At 39.7% G+C, this 21,801-nt stretch overlaps 1 protein-coding gene across 3 annotated transcripts in view; it reads left to right on the top strand.

Annotated features, from left to right (window-relative positions):
- Window positions 1-21,801, top strand: part of FER (FER tyrosine kinase) — a 166,161-nt gene that overhangs the window by 96,609 nt on the left and 47,751 nt on the right. Inside the window, exons 9-11 of one of the 3 annotated variants that reach the window (XR_013958640.1) lie at window positions 4,949-5,005; window positions 7,789-7,904; window positions 9,488-9,543. Coding sequence is in view for 1 of the 3 variants with exons in the window: in XM_080636602.1 (XP_080492728.1) it covers window positions 4,949-5,005; window positions 7,789-7,904; window positions 9,488-9,582 (268 nt within the window). In the remaining 2 variants the exon portion in view is untranslated. Of the gene's footprint in view, window positions 1-4,948; window positions 5,006-7,788; window positions 7,905-9,487; window positions 9,583-21,801 lie in introns of those variants that run through there. The other 2 variants (XM_080636602.1, XR_013958641.1) reach the window with 2 other exon arrangements.

The following is a 21,801-nucleotide window of genomic DNA, read 5'->3' as shown; positions in this document are numbered from 1 at the left end:
TTCAGAAATGGACTTAGGGACTAAAATTGGAAGCGCTTCCTTACCATCCCAGAATATAGAACTCTGTGTTAGGTTTCCAGCCTCTCTTTTCACAGCATGAGGAGTCATGTACCTTAAAAGGAAATTACAGTCTTAGGAGAAAATTCAGGCTTAGCTAGTGCTAGGGCTTAGGCACTTCTGTCTGCATAGGAGTTACAGTGTGTAATCCCTATGCCCTGCAGCAGCTGGGTATCTCAGGTGAAGGTATCTCAAGTGAAACAGTTTACTTTGCAAATAGAAAACTACAATGTAGTATGAAAGCTGCCATCTTTTTATCCAGAAGCTCAATGTTAACGCTCAGACAAGGCTATATAAGATGCAGGGGAAGGAGAATTGTGTTTTGGTACTTCCCAGTGGGAAAAAAAAAGAAAGAAATACTGTATTCATAGTCCTTAAGGCTTTCACTAAATCTGAGAGAGAGAAACCAGGAGGGAGAAGCATAACACAAAAGCTTATGGATGAGGGGAAAGAAATGAGATAAGTAGGTAGGTAGGTAGGTAGGTATAAAGAAGGAGAAGGGAGGGAGGGAGGGAGGATGGAAGGAAGAAGGAGGAAGGAGGAAGGAAGGAAGAAAAAGGAAGGAAGGAAGAAGGAAGGAAGGAAGGAAGGAAGGAAGGGAAAGTTCTGGGTTACAGTTTCTGTTCCGTTAATTGTATCGAAGTATATACCTTCTGCTAATCTGATGCAGATCATCTGACAAATATTGCAAGTGTCAGGTTCCATTATAAATGTACAAGTTAAAAGGCTAAACAAATGATGAGAGGTGCGATCAAAAAGAGTACAACATGCTAAGGGTTGAATCCTTTTCCTGAGCTGTCTGCTTTTGAGATCTGTGCAAGTGATGCCTGGTGAGTAGTGAAAGAACAGTTCTGAAGAGATTCCATCTGGAAGTAGAAAGGATCACTGAAGCAGCACCTGCCTCCTTTTCAGTCTGCTGGCTCAGCCGTGTAGCCACAGGAGTGAGACATACGATAAATCTTCTGAATTTAAGATGCAGTTTATATACCTACAAAATTAATTCAAGATTTCTGTTCCTAGAAAGATCTCATAAACAGCAAACTCTCCATTTATGTACCACTGAGGTGAATATTCACCTGCTGATACTTTGTGAAACTGGTAGTAGCAGGGCTGCATAATTTGCATATGCTGATCATTAAAGATTTTTTCTAAACCAACAATGGCAGCTTCAGTTACAAAGATGATCAAACTTTGAACAATCCTTTGATTGTGAAAGCTCTGGCAGAACCGTGATAATGTAATGAACGGGTTATACTGGTATAGTAAGTGACTGAAAGTTTTCATAAAAAGTACAGGTAATGATTAATGTAGTGATACAGTGATAACAAATCCTTCCACAGATTGCTTGGTTCCAGTTTATGTTGCCATTTGCTTTGATTAGTCTTCTGAAGGGAAATCATCAGATTTTTTTCTCCATAAACAAGCCTTTAAAATGCCATGTTTTTAATATTTTCAAAAAGTACTTCACTGAAGTACTGTATCACTGGAATTAAGCAGTAAAAAATCCACTACATTTTAATTGTATAACTTTTTTGCTTTTCCATTTGCATCTCAATTTTAAAAGCCATTATGCTAATACCTCCAGGTAATCATTTTTGTGATTTTTTTCTTTACAGCTTTACTTGCAAGTTGTTTTCTTAAACTTGCATTTTACTGCTAAAGTGTGCACTTTGATGGCACTTGCTATCTGTTTGTAGTGTAACAGCTTCTGAATGAGGCATCCAATCAGCAAAAAAAAAAAAAAAAAAAATCTAGAAAATCTGCGGTGAATAGAACATGTATGATTTTTAGTAAAATCAAAAGGAGGAGATCAAGAAAATAGATTACTTATGATCTGATCAGTGAGGCAGTAGTTTTAATCAAGAATCTTGCCTGTAGGAGAAGGATCGTTTGATGCTGAAGATCCCTTTCAACCCAAACTGTTCGATGCATCTATGTTGGTAGGGTATTTCCTCACAGCAGGAGTAGGAGTGACAGAGTATGGATCCCATCACAGCATGGTGGTGTGGCATAGAAATTCATGTGATGGGGCTGACAGGAGTTGCATGCTGGAAGTGCGGGTAAGCAGAGGCATTCAGAAAGTCTCTAGAATGTGGACACTGAGGACAGCTTACAGGAGCAATGGTCTGTGTGATTTTGTGACATTATATGTAAGAAGAATTAAAAAACCACAGAAGTCACCATAACAATGACACCCCACACACGTTTTTGGTTTGGTTTTTTTTTTCTGCTGAATTCATGTCAGTCAAAAAATGTGGAGGATAGAAATAAGTAGCCACCTTCCCAGCAAGTGCAGCTGAAATCTTCTGTACTTGTTTAATGCTTTCAGTTGCCCAGAACATCTCTGGCTTATCTCATGAATAATTTCCTCCTTGCAAAAAGAGGGAGCCATCAGTCAGTACAAGCCTCCACCTTCGTTAGGAGTTGACAGCAGACTTCGCTGGTTGTATTCTCCTAGATCCACATACAAGAAAGATATGGACTATTAGAATGGGTCCAGAGGAGAGACAAAAAGTTATCAAAGGAGTGGAACATGTCTGCTACAAAGAGAGGCTGAGATAGTTGGGGTTGTTCAGCTTGGAGAAGGAAAGGCTCTGGGGAGATATCCATGCAGCTTTTTAGTATTTAAAGTTGACTTACAGGAAAGGCAGAGAGAGTCTTTTTGCTAGGGCCTCCAGTGACGGGACAAAGGGCAATTATTTTAAACTGATAAGAGAGTAGATTCAGGTTAGGTACAAGGAAGAAATTATTTATTGTGAGGGTGTTGAGACCCTGGAACAGATTACCCAGAGAATGGGTGGATGCCCCATCCTTGGAGGTGTTCAAGATCAAGTTGGATGGGGCTTTGAGCAACCTTATGTAGAGAAAGATGTCCCTGCCCATGGCAGGGGTGTTGGTCTAGATTATCTTTAAAGGTCCCTTCTAACGCAGAGCATTCTAGGATTTGATGGACTATTTACACACAGAAAGTTTTTCTCTGTCTTCAAATTACAGGCTTATTTAGGTTGGAAGGGTGTTCTTGAGATTCTCTCCTCCAGTCCCCCTGCTCAGGCAGGTTTAGCTACTGTGAGTTTCCCAGAACTTTGTCCAGTTGTGTTTTGATTGCTTTTTGATTTTGAGATGAAGACTCTGAAATCATTCTGGGTAACCTGTTCAGTGTTTGACCACCTTCACAGTAAATTCCTCATGATGAGAATTAATTTCCTGGTTTAATTAATGGGCATTAGTTTGTGCCCATTACCTCTTGCCCTGTTTCTAAGAACCACTCACTGAGAAGAGTCTGGCTCCCTTTTCTTCATTCCCTGACATTGGGTATTTATACACATTGCAGAGATCCTGTTTTGTACCAGGAGGTGCTGTTAATGATTCCAGTAGGAAAAGCACTCAGAGTCTGGAAGGTATAATTTAAAATACTGTCTGTTACAGCTAACATTGTAAGGAGAGAGTAAGATAGACAATCTTGCACCCGTTTAGACAGTGGGAGCCCCAGGTGGCATAGCACTGAATGGGCCACTAGTCCACATGCAGCGTGCTGGACAATCACGGCCTGTAGATTCTCACATTTTGGTTATTCAAGCTATAAGAGGATCTTCTTACAAGGAAGCAACTCTGTTCATTATTTTTACTGGTAAACAGACAGGATGTCCACATGAGAAATTCTTGGGGCACTTGTACATAAAAGTAAGGCCATGCAGGTGTTGTTATTGCTAGTACCCAGTGGATAGTACACCATTGCAATGTAGTGGCAAAGTTCCTCCTGCAGACAAGGGAGCTATGCAGCAGAGCGCGGGCCTGGGCTCACTCCAGTTAACTGCGGTGTGGATCACTAACACTGTGATATACATCCTGCCTTCTTCTGGTCAGGATCATATACTGGTCAGGATCATATAGTGATCCTGACCAGTATATGGACCTTCTTCTGGATCACTCCATGATCCAGAAAACTTTGTAATCTGTATTAAGTGTATTAAGTGTACTTCAAAGCCAGCATTTGGCTAGGTTTTATGTGAGTTTTAATGAAAAATGGTTTAATAAGTTGGCATACACTTGTTTAGATGTTTGCCTTTTTTGTTAGTAATAAAGAATGCTTAGGGCCTTACTGCTAACATGAGGAACAGTAATAGTGTTTGTGAGGTGATAAGTAGATGAGGTGCTAACAGAGAAGTAAAATGGAAAAATAGTAAATATGGGTAAGACTTAAAATATCCCGTTCTAACATTTTAGCTAAGTATTTATTAAATATTTCTGTGCAGCAAGAAGTTTGTAATTGGTTTTTATATGTCTTTGAGCTGTTGCTGATTATTTGTACTGTTGCTCATCAGCACTCAACAAATACTTTAACTGGCATTTGTTACGTTGTCTTTTCAAGTAGTTGCCTGTAATATTTCAAACTACCACAGAAGAGATACAAATATGTGTCTTGTTAATACATAGAAAAATCTGTTCTTCTTCATGTACATTGAGAAGAAAAATGTCGGGTTTTTTTAATCTACCATTTCATGTTACATTTCATGTTATATTTCATATACTAAAATGAAGTTTTTTTATATGATTTTGACTTGGGTATCTTATCTGATTTTGACCTGTTAAAAACAGGTGATAGGTATAATTTCCAAGGCTTGTATGAAAATTTGTATAGTGTTCTATCTGCATACATACTGTCTTGTTGTAGGCTTAATCTTCTGATAGAAATTTGCCATGTGGTATATTTCAATATTTTATTGTGTAGCAAGTCTTCTAAACTGTTTTATAACAGTTTAGATTTAAAACTTCCTGGCATGTTTTTGATTGAGCAGTCTGAATACAATGCTGCTTCTAGTGAAATGTATCTTATAGAAGGCCATACATATTTGCACAGACTGAAAAATCTTCTTCACATTTCTTTCTATAGGATAAGAAATGGGTTCTCAATCATGAAGATGTCACATTGGGAGAATTACTGGGTAAAGTAAGTAATCAAGGGAGCTAAATAACATTTAAATAAGTATATGTTAATCATTGAGCCATTTCCTGTTTTGCTATATCTTTTAAATTACTGTGATACATGATTTTATATAAAATCTTTTACTTTAATAGAAAAGACAGCATTGCACTTTATATAAGTCACATGTACTGGTAAAAGTTAGAATGTGTATGCTGAAAGTATTTAACTGGTGTACATATTTTTCTCAATTCGGGGGCTTTTAAGCTAACTAGATTTCTGTAAAGTACAATGTGACTGTTTTACTTTTTATAGTCTTAGAAAAATGTTGCGAAATATAAAAATTGCAAAACATATATGCATATGTATTCATGAAATTTCTGGGGGGTTGTATAAAATTTATATAATGAGATTAAATCAAAATTTGTTAAGACAAATATTGTATGATTTATTGCGTGTTAGGTAACTTCACAATCATTTATGTATAAAATTAATAATTGTATAATGTAGTTTATATCACAAATTCTGCTTCAGAGCTACAAGTCTTTAAAATCAGGTAAGCCTCATAACTCACTTAAATTTTTAGCATCTTTGCACCTGCAAAGATAGTCCCAAGTGTCACACTGGGCCAATGTTACAAAAGATTTCCCTAAAACTGAAAAATAAGCTTAAATGAAGAGAAAAATGAAAGCAATAATTGCTGCCTTACTTTGATACACACTAAAAGAATTGATAAACTATTCATGAAATGGGGGAGCTAAATACTATCAGAAAGTTCTGTTACCCAGGACAAAATCTCTTTGGCAGCCTAAGATTACGTAAAACTCTGTCTACTAGTAAACAGAATTTTGTCTGCATGTGACAGCTTCACATTCTTAAACAGAATAGTATCAAGGTAGAAAAATTAAGATGTTTCAGGCATTAAAGAAGCTTTGTCTTGCTAAAAAATAAATATGGATTAGTCTTGATGAGTACAGACAGTTAAAGGAATCTGAAAATTTAGTAAACTGAGTTTACATGTACACTGCGTATTTTTAGCACAAAGCATTTTTAACATTCAATAAAGACCCCTCAGTGCTTAAAAGCGATTATAGAAGGATATGTTTTTTAAAAAATACAGAAAAGGATACAAACTTTCTTGGAATGCAGTATAAATCTGTTATGCCTCCATCTGTAGATAGAGTCAAACTGGAAAAAGTAAGAATGACAGGACCATCAGCATCTGTATGATAAAAGTTGAACGACAGCCATTCACCATGGAAGTGAGAAATCTGAGGGTCTTTAAAATCTTGTGTGGCCTGGAAAACTTTAGGAGGAAAATCATGAAAGCTTAATGTGTGAGAGGACTCAAACTTCCGAAAACATGAAGATTTTCCTTCACCTTCAGAGTTAATGGTCTGTTTATTTGCTCAGTATTAATTCTATCATACATCACAAAATTAAAATTGTATGAAAGAAACATGCTATATTAAAAAATATATCTATAATTATAATTAAATATTTTGAATAAAGGAAAAAAAAAAACCAAGCAGCATTTTCAATACTTAAGCAGTCCTTGCCGACTACATCTGCCTTTACCCTAGGTTATACTAAATAATACTGGAAACCTGTGTTTAGGCCTATATTTCTTCCCTTGTTACTGGCAGTACATTACTATTTTCCATCCATGAGTTTTTGTGTCTTCTTGCTTTGGCAATACCATATTCAAATGCATGATGTAATGAAATCTTCATCACTCAGGAAAGAAAGGAAAACATTTCCAACAGAGCTTTGCTAGTTTTTGAAGTTACTTGCAGCCCCAGATACCAGGACACTCAAGTATAATTCATGTGGAAATTTATCAGATGCCTAATTTAAATTAAGTTGTACTTACTCTTTGGGAAATGCAAAACTTTACTAGAAGTATGAGATGTTTAATTTTGGGAGTTTTTTTTCTTCTCCTGGATTTTTTTCATTGATAGCAGTGTTTTGTCATATACCCCACAATTTCTTTCTTCCTTCTGTTTGTGTCCTAATTAATTATCCTTTTGTTTTTATTTAAGTAAATTTTACATCTGTTGGAGATTATTCTATGATCTATATTACTTCAGTTTTCTTCTATGAAAAAAACCCAACAACCAAAACCCAAACCAAAAAATTTACCCTTGGGGTATGTTGTTGAAAACCTGAAAATGATTATAAAAGGAGCTACTTCTAAAGTCTTCTCCAAATATATAGAGCAGTACTGAGCTTAGGTTTTAAAAAAAAAAATGTGAATCATGTAACTTTCTCAGGGCAGACATGACAAGATATTTTTTGAAGCGGCTTTAAGTTATTCAGTGGTGTCAGTTTTCTTATTTTGCATTTTTTTATTTCGTGTATATGTGAGAATGTATGCATTATTATAATGATATATTTTGTCTTAGTTTCACAGATCATCTTGTGGTCACTTACAGACTGCAAATTGAAAATTGTTTATAAAATATAGTAGTGTGGAAATGAAAGAGCACAGGAGTAAGAACAAGAAAAAACTGCACTATTGTCAGTGTCTGTTTACTTTAGAGGGTTTATGAGAGAATTGTAATTATGCAATTAATGTGGTTTTTTTTTCTTTAGCCATCAAGGTCAAAGTAGAACTCATACACTCTGCCCATATAATAGATGTCTGGACGTATAACTATGTCTGTGTGAATTGTATTGTGTTAGGGACAAATACTGGAAGAAAACCTCATTTGGCTTCATAAACACATTTCAAAGTTCTCTACCAGTTACATTAACTTTCTGCATTATTTTTGTGGACTTTTGTGAAGATTTTTTTTTCCTGATTTCAGGGTAATTTTGGTGAGGTGTATAAGGGAACATTAAAAGATAAAACTCCTGTTGCTGTAAAAACTTGTAAAGAAGATCTTCCTCAGGAATTGAAAATAAAATTTCTGTCAGAGGCCAGGTAGGTTCTCTAAATTTAATTGAAATTTATACTTGTTGTGGGGTGTGTTTTTTTCAAGTTTTATTGCTACCTGAATTTACAAAATCTGACCTTCAGAAAAATTCAAAGAAGCAGTAGTCAAACTTTTTCTTCCTTTCCCCTCAGTATATTCTGGAACTGTTTCCCTTGTAACTAAAGATACGCATTTTAGCATGTGAATGCAGTAGCATCTGCACTTGCTGAAGCTACCTCTTTGGCAAAGCAAGCTATGCCTATAAAACACAATTATGTTGTTTTAAGTGCTTCCATTTGGAACTTCTGAGATGTGTCATGAGCACATTTAATAAGATGATACCAGTCATAAATCATGCTTTACATGTGTGACTAGTAGAGCTGATCATATGTGGCGAGGTTACTGAATAGACCCCGTTTAGTAATTTTCTTTGTAAGAAGAGTTCACTCCAGTAGAGATATTTTATGTTGTGTCAGGCAGCATGTGATTGCATACTTATTTTTCAAATAATATTCATGCCACAATATGCTAAGTATTCTGAATGTAGCCTGATGTAGATACGTAAGTTCTGAGACCTCACAGTAAAGGGGTATGTTGAGATAATTTCACAATTTATTTAATTTAACTTTTTCACTTTTGCTGTGAAGGTTAATATATTTTCATTTTTACTCCCAAACTAGTATGATCAATATGGAAAAGTACAAGATACAATGTACATTTAGACAATGAAGATCAGCCACTGTATCTATTGAATAAATAGCTCAGAAGTTTGCAAGTGCCACTTGTTAAGCAGCCTGCTGCTAATGGAGTAGTGTTAGTCTGAAATAAAATTAAATGTATTGTTTCCCACTAGACATTTATGCACTAGGTAGGTTAGTATTTTACTCGAGAACCCAGAAATAAAAGAGTGAAAAAGATGTGTTTTACGTCAACAAATAGTAGAAAAAACATTTAAGTTACTAGGTCTCTGTGGAATTCTTCCTTGCCCTTCATTTCACTTATAAATCGTAGCATGCTGGTTTAGGCTGCAAATGTTATTAATAAAGTATTACTTGAGACAATGTAAATTTTAATTCCCAAAATTAAAATTGCTGTCCTGACATTCTTCTGAAACTTATTGTATTAATTAATCTCTGACAGTAAAAGTGGAATGAATGTGCTTTTGAAAAGTGCAGCAGGGAAATGTAGAGGCATGGAAATGCAGAGGCATGCTGAGCATGCTTTTTTGATGTAGCTCTGCTTCTGGTCCACCACTGAAATTCTGTTTAATTACAAGGGTTCTTGAGAAACTGTGAACCTGTGAGGCCATTATTCAGTAACATAGACAAATGTTATGTGGACAAATGGTAAACTTACAGTGTTCAATCTTTGATTTATTAGTGAATCAGTATGCCTTCCATTTCAAACAATGATGATTGATCTGTTACATTGATTTTTTTTTTCTTTATGATAATAATAATGACATGTTCCATTAAAATAATATTAAGGGTTTAAAATATTTTCCTATGTTATTCAATCAGTTTGTACAGTAAAATTAATAATGTAAAATAAAGTTAAAATTAATATAATAAACTTACTGTATGTTTTGCAGAATACTCAAACAGTATGATCATCCTAATATTGTAAAACTTATAGGAGTTTGCACACAACGACAGCCTATTTATATTGTTATGGAACTTGTTCCAGGTAATTTTTTCCCCTTTTTTTCAGCATATTTTCATAGGTATTTTTTCCATAATATAAAATGTATTGTTTCCTGTTTGCCTTTATTGCCATTCTTATGATTGATCTCAAAAGTCACCTCTCTTGCAAATCTTTGGAAATATTAGGTTCTGCTAGATTTGGAGTGGAGGGATCTCCACAAATCTGTTGTGAGTTTCTCTGTAGGCATTGAAGACAACAGAGTGCGCTGAAAGGGATCTCAGCTCTATCTTCATTTTCCTCCTGACAACATACTACATGGTTCTTCCTTTAACGATAGAGTTATGTAGTGAATGCTAAGATCCTTGTATTTAATGAAACTTCATGGTGGTGTAATGTTTCAATTTTAGTAGTCTAGATTTGGGTCATCTTTGGTAATATAAGATGGGGGTTTTCTTTATCAAAATGTTCAGGTTTTTTATGTTCAGTTTATGAACAGATTTTATCTTTGTAATCTTGAGTTCATGTTATTCAGGAATGGCTGGAGAGAATTTCAAGTGTTGGGATAACAGCTATTGAGCAATTTTATTTCTTGTTGGTTTTCTCAGCAGCTGAAAAATGTGTAAGCTTTTGTACTGCAACACTGTATTTGTTTTACATATCACTGGATTTGTCTTCAAAATTATGCAGCAAGCTATTTTAAGAACTCTTTCATTCAGGAAGACTTTGTTTGTTATTCTTGAGTACTGGCTTTAGTACAAGAGAATCTATTGGAATTTTCTGCCTTTAGTCAATTAGATTATATTAGAGTATTATATTTGTAAGCATGATTAACTTTATTAAAATGGAGACTAAAAGCAGTGTCCTGGGTTTCCAGGCATACCTTGGTAATTAGCTTCTCCAGACATCTCTGAAGATGAAAATAAATCCTGTTCTTTTATCACCTTTATCATTCTGGTTCAGGGTTTTCAGAGCCTGGGACAAACTATTGAAATATACTAATACAATTTGAGGAGGAATTAAGTGAAAACCTTTCTCTGATTCTTATGCCTATTTTGCAGTCCAAGTCTATCAAAAAATTCTTCTGTGTCCTGGCTTTGAATTTGTCAGAAACAACTTCTTAATTCTTATCCTGTTTTGCTGGTCTTCAAGTCCTCTGGATAGCTTCTGTGCTTGCCTGTCCACATAAACACTGTATTATGTTCAAGCCATTACACTTTTCCATGTTCTTCTACGCCTTTGCTAGCACACCATGAGACTGACCAAATCAGCTATGATAAGGACTCTGAAGAAACTGACAGAGGAAAGATAAGACACATCAGTTCAGAGAAGCAGTGATTCTGATTTTACTGGTTTTCTGTTTCCTAATAGCAAGTTTGGATGAGCTTTCCTCAAATAATAATTACTTGTGTTCTGATTTGGTATTTAATGCTGCCCTCTGAAGAACAGAATAGCAGTAGGCTTGTTGACTTGAACTCAACGAAACTTCCTCAGTATCTGCTTTGTCTGAGTTTTGTCTTAAATGTGTTTATGCTTGAAGGTGTTTAAGCAGTGACACTCTTTTTAATAACTAAAAATGGCATGGTTTAGCTTAGAATTGTATTCTGCAACTGTATGGCTGAGAATGCCTATAATTAATAAATGTCTGACAGTTTTTACTGTGAGGAAAAAATTAGAAACATCTCCATAAAATGTGGAATTCTTTTTGTGTTTTCTGTTCTGTTTAATGCTTGCACTTTTTCTACTGTTTTTATATCCTAAATACATGTCAACTATATACTTACTATACTATATCTTTATAGACTGCTATGGTGTGGCTCATTTGCAGCTAATTCTGCTTGTCATTCTGGATTCAGATTTCAGTTCATATTCTTAATTTGTTCAGGTACTAAAAATGTAATTCGAAACTTAGTACTATGTGTAGATAGGTGCTACTTAATAGAATGATTCTGTCATAAGCTATCTCTGCAAAGGAGTCTTTTTCCTTTGTTGAAAATGTGAATAGGTTTAAATACTATGCATCTGCATAAAGTCATCAATAAAAACAATAGAGATGGTGGCAGATGGATATTTATGCATCTGTGCACCCATTGTTACATGCAAAAAATAGCCCAGACGTTGCCAACAGAAAACAGACGTAAAGCAAATTGCCAAAGACAGTTGTCCTTTGTCTGTCCCTTTTCTTGGTGTGTGCGTTAACATAACAAGGGATGTGTCCTAAAGTAATAATCACATAAAAGAAATTTCATGATAAGTGATGTAGGAAGGAATAACTGAAATAGTAAATAGGGTAGCAGAGCATGTTTCAGATACATAGCAGAAGTGAAAAAGTAGATGAGAAATTATATATGTTAATGAAAAAGAACCATCAATTACTATTGTTACTTTTTGTTGGGCATACTGATCTCACAGTATATGTCCACCCTGTGCCAATCCATCATAGATTACTCCAGTACAGAAAGACTCAGTTATCTCTTTCTCAGTCCACCACCTGTACAGAAATGGGGGTAGTATCTCAATGTCATGTGTATGTGCTTTACATAAATTCTCTTTGAGGCATGCATATGTGGAAAAATACATCCCTTTTCCCTGTCATCGGATGTGTTGTTAGTGCCAGGCCTTTTCTCAGTCTTGTCCTGCAGGTCTTTCTGCAGGAACCTCTACAGGTGAGAAGGGGAGGAACAGAATGTGACATCTTTTCTTAGAGTAGGTTGGGATGAGGTTGCTCTGGTCCTTCTAGTTTCTCAGATAACATCTGTAGAAAGCAAGAGTTCTTTAAATTGAGCAGGGAGATGGTCTGGAAAGACGTAACTGTATTTTTATGATGATCCTGTTGTGATGACATGGACTTAGAATGCTTTATTGACTAGATTGAAGATACAGCAGTAGAAGTCCTAATAGCTATGCATGATTTTTATGTCAAGTTAAGAGAGTCTAGTAATCTGGTGAAAGACAATTTTTTCTGAAGAAAGAAATATATATATATACACACATTATCTATGTCATATATATAGTGCATATATATGGCATATATAACAAATACTTTAAGAACTATGTGTTTTACAGTTTCTAATAAAATATGCCCAATGACCATCACAAGATAAGCTTCTTTCTTACATTTTAAAGAATGTATATCAGGCAACATGCAATTTAATGTAGGAAAAAAGCTACTGGAATTATTTAAAGAGCTGAATTCTGATTCCCAGGTAAGCAACTGCAATATTGCCCAAGTAAAGGTATATAATAGTTTCTCTGAATACAGCTGTTTCTTATTCTTTCTGACACACATACTGCAAATAAAAATTTCAGTAAGCTGTGGTGGCTACTTACTAATAAGAAACTCCCGATCAGTATTCTATAGAGTGTTGTTTGAGAGCTATGTGCTCTATTTTGTGTAGGACAATATTTATTTGTTGTTTAATTTAGATTTATTATTGCTTTATAAAAGCTATTCTTGTAATTGATTAAAAAAATTATTAAAATATTCCCTGTCTTGTATAAACAGAAGCTAAAATGAGGTGTAACAGCAACTATGGCCTTCATACATACATGGAAAGTTAAATGTATAGAAAAGACGTAAGACTGCCGTTCAGAAATTTACTATGAGTTACCAGAATATAAAATCTAAGGTTTTTGAAATCCCAAGCAAATTGTTCTCCCTTTCCTCCCCTCACCTTCAGAAAATCGCCAAGAGAGCTGTTGAAACTGAGTCAATGAGTCTTTAAATTTTTTCTTACAAATGTTTTAACAGAGATATATAGAAAAATCTGAATTACAGGCTTAAGTTACGCTAGTTAGCTGCTCTGAAAAAGCAATTAGCAAACCAGATGGTTCTAAAATGTTGATTTGTGAATGCATAATGGATACATTTGTAATAACTTTTAAAGCATTCCTGCAAATAATTTTATTATTTTTTACCTAAATGGCATTGAAATTTTGGGCCTGGATCCTTACAAGGGCCCAATGCTGAAGCTGCTGTCTGGCTTCTCAGCTACCACGTAATAAAATTAGCCTTGAGTTTTACAATGTCATAGGTTTTTTTCTGTGAATTCTTTAGTAGACTAAGAACTGAGAGAACAACTCTATTGGAAATAATCTTTGTATTACAACATTTGCTAATGGAGACCATCTCAGAGAGATTTCATCTTGTTTGGTAGTTAAGACTCTTTCTCTATGACAACTGTAGTTAACAATTTGAAAATATTAAAGACTGTTAAAAAGAAAGAAAAAGAGGAGCACTACACCCGTGCATTTCTATGCTGATTTTTTTGCATTTGTTTTGTGTTCCTAATAAGGGTTGGGCTTTTATTTCTCATTTGCTGTGCACTTACCTTTGCTCATATTATCTGATTTCATATTGCTAGCTTCTACTCTTCATATTCTATTAGGACTCTTCATTTAGGATGGGCCTGAACAATGCATATGCACATGCACTCACTTGGTAAGTCAGATATGCTGGTTTCTAGATGCAGAGACTCCAGTAATCTCAGCTCCCTGGGCACATGGTGTGATGTCCTGAGCCTGAGAGCATATGAATTTGTTGGGCTGTCCTGGATTCAGCAGCAGCAGTCATTTTTTCTCCTTGTTAGTAGCTGGTGCAGCGCTGTGGTTTTGACTTTCAGCCTGGGAATAATACTGATAAAGCCGATGTTTTCAGTTGCTGGTCAGAATGTTTACCCTGACCAAGGACTTTGTGAGTCTCACGCTCTGCCAGGGAGGAGGGGAAGCCGGGAGGAAGCAGGGACAGGACACCTGACCCAAACTAGCTAAAGGGGTATTCCATACCATAGCACGTCATGCCCGGGGATGTAACTGGGAGTTTCCCGGAAGGGCACGTCCTCTTCTGTGTTGGGCTCATTTTCGACGGGTGGTATCGTATTCTCTTCCCTTGTTATTTCTCTTATCATTATTATTATTATTGGTGGTAGCAGTAGTGATTTGTGTTATACCTTAGTTACTGGACTGTTTTTATCTCAACCCATGGGAGTTAGATTCTTTCGATTCTCCTCCCCATCCCTCTGGGGGAGTAGAAACTGCGTGGCTGACTTGCCGACTGGCTTAAACCACGACAGTTCTTTTTGGCGCCCAACGTGGGGCATGAAGGGTTGAGATAACGACAGATCTGACCGGAGTGTGTCTAATCGTATTTGTGATAAGCATTCAGTGTTTTGGATTAATAGTCACTCGTCACAATGCTGATTTATTGTCTCTCAAAGTTGTTGCTCTTGATCTCACAGTTTCAATATGCCGTAGCTTACTTAGAGCCGGTATTTGCTGTGTTAGTGTTTTTCAAGTGTGCGGCTTGGGCTTAAGTTATTGTCTCATTGTATTTTATGGTAATGACTTGTAATACGATAGAATCATTGATCATGAAACTGGTCTGGCTTATGTTCCCAGTGTGGTCACCACCTTTATACTTTTGGGAAGTATATAATAGAACTGCTTAGCAATTACACATCTTTTTTCTCCTTCCTGGGTGGTCAACCTATGAAGGAGACATTCTCTTACCCTCCCAGTGCCCCTTCCAGACCGTTTACAGCATCGTTTGAGAGTTTTGAAGTTTTTGAATGGCCTTTTAATATTGTTGAGACTTGTTTGCTGATTATGATGGGGATCACCATGTTGGCACACATACAGAGTGTGTTTTGTCCACAACCATAACGTCTTATCTCAAAGGTTAAGCAGAGTCGGGTTTGGGTCTTGTCTGGGGTTAGACGACGCTATAGGGAGACTGAGAGATTTTCCCTGAGGCTGGACAGCCGTGAGTGGCAGGGTGTGTGGGATAGTATGGGCAAGTATCTAGGTCAGCAGGCCCCTCCAGTGCTTTGGAATTTCACCACCGAACAAGTGCAAAATCCAGAAGAATTAGTAAAACACTTAAATTAGATGTGTTGTCATCCTGGTCATACCAGAGAGGGACAAATCATGTCAACGTGCTGGGGCTTGGCCTATGCTTACCGGGCCTTGTTCAACACTATCCAGCACCTTCAAAAGGAAAGAAATGTCCCTGGATCTGAGGGCGAAGCAACAGACAGCGCAGCTACTCCAGCTCCGAGCACAGCAGCTACACCACCCCCAGCAATAAGTACAGCAGCTACTCAAACTTTGGCTGCAACAGACAGTGCAGCTACCCCAGTGACAATTACAGTAGCTACTCAAACTTCGACTGCAACAGACAGCAAAGCTACCCCAGCTCCAAGCACAGCAGCTACACCACCCCCAGCGACAAGTACTGTTGCTACTCAAACCACAGTGATAATGACTGCAGCTAAACCAGAGGAGCAATTAGTACCAATATCGATTGCCCCTGTATACAAAAGAAAAAGCAAAAAAGAGGCAAGAAGGGTGAAGGGAGATGAAGAAACAGTGTACTCACCACTCAGGACAGCATCGGATCAGGAGTCATCACATGACGAAGAAGAAGAGGTGACTTCTCGACCTCGGACCTCAATCGAGCTACGGAATTTGCGAAAAGATTTTACCCATCAACCAGGGGAGCACATCATCACCTGGTTGCTCCGATGCTGGGACAGTGGGGCCGATGGTCACGAACTAGAAGGTACGGAAGCCAAGCAGCTGGGATCACTTGCTAGAGAAGGGGGAATTGACAAAGCAATTGCAAGAGAGAAAAAGTCCCTCAGTCTTTGGAGGCGGCTCTTGCCATCTGTGAAAGAAAGGTTTCCGTACAAGGACAATGTTATGAGTCATTCGGCCAAGTGGACTACTCTAGGGAAAGGCATCCAGTCTCTGAGGGAATCAGCCATCGTAGAGATGACCTATCACATCAAACCGAATAACGGAGATATACCCATAGACCCAGATGAAGTCGAATGTACACGACCCATGTGGCGAAAACTTACACGGAATGCACCGTCATCATATACCCATTCATTGGCAACAGTAACCTGGAATGATGTAGTACCACTAAGAGTGGATGAAATGATTCATAAACTCCGAGAGTTCGAAGACAATCTCACCCCTTCCATCATCTCAGCTGTGGAAGAACTGTCCCAGGATCTCAGACAATTGAGGGACGATCTATCTGATATATCCAGCTCCTCGTGTACCAACACACGTCTCAGCTATTAACAAAAGACGTCCCATTGTTTGAGAGAGAAGATGTAGAAGGCATACACCATGGGCCACCCTATGGTTTTACCTGCGGTATCATGGAGAAGACATGACAAAGTGGGATGGAAAACCTACTTCAGCTTTGGAGGAACGGGTGCGTGAATTGAAAATAGGAACAAGGGTCACGACTAATCATCCCATGAGAGCTGTGGCTTCAGTCTCTGGTGAGCAGGTTCCCAGATAGAGCGGAAGAGCTGATTTTACTTCAGCTCCTGTGATAACAAAGAATAATGCCTTTCAACACGACTTAAGTGTCCAACGTTGTGATGACTGTTAGAGGGACCCTGCCTCCAGCCAGGTGGAGGTAGGGAACAATCGGATTTACTGGACTGTGTGGGTCAGATGGCCTGGCACATCAGTCCCACAGAAGTATAAAGCTCTCGTAGATACCGGTGCACAGTGTACCCTGATGCCGTCAAGCTGTCAAGGGGTGGAACCCATCTATATCTCTGGAGTGACAGGAGGATCCCAAGAGTTGACTGTACTGGAGGCTGAGATCAGCCTGACTGAGAGGAAATGGCAAAAGCACCCCATTGTGACTGGTCCAGAGGCTCCATGCATCCTCGGCATAGATTACCTCAGGAGAGGGTACTTCAAAGACCTAAAAGGGTACCGATGGGCTTTTGGTATTGCTGCTTTGGAGACAGAGGAAATTGAGCAGCTGTCCACCTTGCCTGGTCTCTCAGAGGATCCTTCTGTTGTGGGGTTGCTGAAGGTCGAAGAACAACAAGTGCCAATCACGACCACAGCAGTGCACCGGTGGCAATATCGCACCAACCGAGACTCCCTGATTCCCATCCATAAGCTGATCCGTAGACTGGAGAGTCAGGGAGTGATCAGCAGGACCCGCTCACCCTTTAATAGCCCCATATGGCCAGTGCGAAAGTCTAACAGAGAGTGGAGACTAACAGTAGACTATCGTGGCCTGAATGAAGTCACACCACCATTGAGTGCTGCTGTACCGGACATGCTAGAACTTCAGTATGAACTGGAGTCAAAGGCAGCCAAGTGGTATGCCACGATTGATATTGCCAATGCATTTTTCTCAATTCCTTTGGCAGCAGAGTGCAGGCCACAGTTTGCTTTTACTTGGAGGGGCGTCCAGTACACTTGGAACTGGCTGCCCCAGGGGTGGAAACACAGCCCTACCATCTGCCATGGACTGATCCAGAATGCACTGGAACAGGGGCAAGCTCCAGAACACCTGCAACACATTGATGACATTATTGTGTGGGGTGATACAGCGGAAGAAGTCTTTGAGAAAGGAAGGGAAATAATCCAAATCCTGCTGAAAGCTGGTTTTGCCATAAAACGGAGTAAGGTCAAGGGACCTGCACAGGAGATTCAATTTTTGGGAATAAAATGGCAAGATGGACGTCGCCAGATCCCCACAGATGTGATCAACAAAATAACAGGAATGTCTTCACCAACTAATAAGAAAGAAACACAAGCTTTCTTGGGTGTTGTGGGGTTCTGGAGAATGCACATCCCAAATTACGGTTCGATTGTAAGCCCTCTCTATCACGTGAGCCTGAAGAAGAACGATTTTAAATGGGGCCCTGAGCAACAACAAGCCTTTGAGCAAATTAAACGTGAGATAGTTCATGCAGTAGCCCTTGGACCAGTCCGGACTGGGCCAGATGTAAAAAATGTACTGTACACCGCAGCCGGGGAGAATGGTCCTACCTGGAGCCTCTGGCAGAAAGCTCCAGGGGAGACTCGAGGTTGACCCCTCGGCTTTTGGAGTCGGGGATACAAAGGATCTGAGGCCAGCTATACCCCAACTGAGAAAGAGATACTGGCAGCCTATGAAGGGGTTCGAGCTGCTTCGGAGGTGATTGGCACTGAAGCACAGCTCCTCCTGGCACCCCGGTTGCCCGTGCTGGGCTGGATGTTCAAAGGCAGGGTCTCCTCTACACATCATGCAACCGATGCGACATGGAGTAAATGGGCTGCACTAATTACACAACGAGCTCGAATAGGAAATCCCAGATGTCCAGGCGTTATAGAAGTCATCATGGACTGGCCAGAGGGCAAAGATTTTGGAATGTCACCAGAGGAAGAGGTGATGCGTGCTGAAGAGGCCCCACCATATAATAAACTATCAGAAAGTGAAAAGCAGTATGCCTTGTTTACTGATGGGTCCTGCCATATTGTGGGAAAGCATCAGAGATGGAAGGCAGCCGTACGGAGTCCTCAATGACAAGTTGCAGACACTGCTGAAGGAGAGGGTGAATCGAGTCAGTTTGCCGAGGTGAAAGCCATCCAGCTGGCCCTGGACATTGCTGAATGAGAAAAGTGGCCAGTACTTTATCTCTATACTGACTCCTGGATGGTGGCAAATGCCCTGTGGGGGTGGTTGCAGCAATGGAAGCAGAGCAACTGGCAACACAGAGGTAAACCCATCTGGGCTGCTGCACTGTGGCAAGATATCGCTGCCCGGGTGCAGAACCTGGTGGGGAAGGTACGCCATGTAGACGCTCATGTACCCAAGAGTCGGGCCACTGAGGAACACCAGAACAACCAACAAGTGGATAAAGCTGCTAAGATTGAAGTGGCTCAGATGGACTTAGATTGGCAACATAAAGGTGAGTTATTTTTGGCCCGATGGGCCCATGACACTTCAGGTCATCAGGGCAGAGATGCAACATACAGATGGGCCCATGATCGAGGGGTAGACTTAACAATGGACACTATTGCCCAGGTTATTCATGAGTGTGAAACGTGCTGCAATTAAACAAGCCAAACGGTTAAAGCCTCTTTGGTATGGAGGATGATGGCTGAAGTATAAATATGGGGAGGCCTGGCAGATTGATTATATCACACTCCCACCAACCCGCCAAGGCAAGCGCCATGTGCTTTCCATGGTGGAAACAACCACCGGATGGCTGGAAACATACGCTGTGCCCCACGCCACTGCCCAGAACACTACCCTGGGCCTTGAGAAACAGATTTTGTGGCGACATGGCACCCCAGAAAGAATTGAATCAGACAATGGGACTCATTTCCGGAATAACCTTATAGACACTTGGGCCAAAGAGCATGGCATTGAGTGGGTATATCACATACCCTACCATGCACCAGCCTCTGGGAAAATCGAACGGTACAATGGGCTGTTAAAAACTACACTGAGAGCAATGGGTGGGGGAACTTTCAAGCATTGGGATACACACTTACCAAAGGCCACCTGGTTGGTCAACATCAGAGGATCTGCCAACAGGGCTGGCCCAGCTCAGTCAGAACTTTTACATATTGTAGAGGGGGACAAAGTTCCTGTGGTGCACATGAAGAATTTGCTGGGGAAGACAGTCTGGGTTATTCCTGCTTCAGGTAAAGGCAAACCCACTCGTGGGATTGCTTTTGCTCAGGGACTTGGATATACTTGGTGGGTAATGCGGGAAGATGAGCATTTGCTAATAATCTGCATAGCATATGCACAGGAACGATATGCATCCAGTGGAGGATTGTGTTTTAATACTAAAACATTATTCAGGTAAAGAGCCTGTAAACTTGGTCTATGACCCTGAGATTTACCTTGCAGCAATACCTGGGGACAGTACAGTGGGTAAAATCTCTCTACTGATTCTGATACCAGTGAGGCTACTGGATGTAGGGAAACAGTATTTGACTGCCTGTTTTCTTTTTCTGTCTCTACTGCCCAAGAACAGATTTCAGATGCTGTGTTAGCACATAGCTAATGAGAACTCCATGACAGTGAACTAAATGTTACTGTAATTGCAATATCATGACCTGAACTTTCAATCCTGTATTGAAAAAGTATAATGATTCAGATCAGCTTGAGAAAAAGCACAGTACAGTTCTCAACTTAATGTATACTGCCCAAGATTTTCATACCTTTCAAAAAATCTGCTTAGAAAAAAATAGAATATTGGAACCTGCTAGTATTAAGAAGAACTTCAGCAATCTAGAACTTGTAGTTTGGGAACTACAGACCAGTCAGTCTCACCTCTGTGCCTGGCAAAATCTTGAAGCAGATTCCCCAGGAAGGCATGTTAAGGCACATGAAAAACAACAAGGTGCTTGGTGACAGCCAGCATGGCTTCACTAAGGGGAAATCCTGCCTGACCAATTGAGTGGCCTTCTGTGATGGGGCTATGGAGCTGGTGGACAGGGGTAGAGCAGTTGATATCATCTACCTGGACTTGTGCAAAGCGTTCGACACTGTCTCACACAACATCCTTATCTGTAAACTGGAGAGACATCAATTTAATAGATGGACCACTTGGTGGATAAAGAACTGGCTGGATGGCCACACACAAAGATTTGTGGTCAATGGCTCAATGTCAAGCTGGAGACCAGTAGCGAGTGGTGTCCCTCAGGGATCGGTGTTGGGACCGGTCTTGTTCAACATCTTTGTTGGTGACATGGACAGTGGGATTGAGTGCGCCCTCAGCAAGTTTGCTGATGACACCAAGCTGTGTGGTTCGGTTGATACGCTGGAGGGAAGGGATGCCATCCAGAGGGACCTTGACACACTTGTGAGGTGGGCCTTATGAAGTTTAACCATGCCAAGTGCAAGGTCCTACACCTGGATCGGAGCAATCCCAGGCACAGCTACAGGTTGGGCAGAGAAGAGATTCAGAGCAGCCCTGCGGAGAAGGACGTGGGGGTGTTGGTTGATGAGAAAATGAACATGAGCCAGCTTCAGTGTGCGCTCACAGCCCAGAAAGCCAACCGTATCCTGGGCTGCATCAAGAGGAGCGTGACCAGCAGGTCGAAGGAGGTGATCCTGCCCCTCTACTCTGCTCTCGTGAGACCTCACCTGGAGTATTGTGTGCAGTTCTGGTGTCCTCAACATAAAAAGGACATGGAACTGTTGGAACAAGTGCAGAGGAGGTCCACGAGGATGATTATGGGACTGGAATAGCTCCTGTAGGCTGAGAAAGTTGGGGCTGTTGAGCCTGGAGAAGAGAAAGCTGCGTGGAGACCTCATAGCAGCCTTCCAGTATCTGAAGGGGGGCCTGTAAGAATGCTGGAGAGGGACTATTCATCAGGGACTGTAATGATAGGACAAGGGGTAATGGGTTCAAACTTAAACAGGGGAAGTTTAGATTGGATATAAGGAAGAAATTCTTCACTGTAAGGGTGGTGAGGCACTGGAATGGGTTGCCC

This window comes from Psittacula echo, assembly GCF_963264785.1.
Source record: "Psittacula echo genome assembly, chromosome: Z".
Lineage (NCBI taxonomy): Eukaryota > Metazoa > Chordata > Aves > Psittaciformes > Psittacidae > Psittacula > Psittacula echo.
This window is presented reverse-complemented; position numbering and strand designations above follow the sequence as displayed.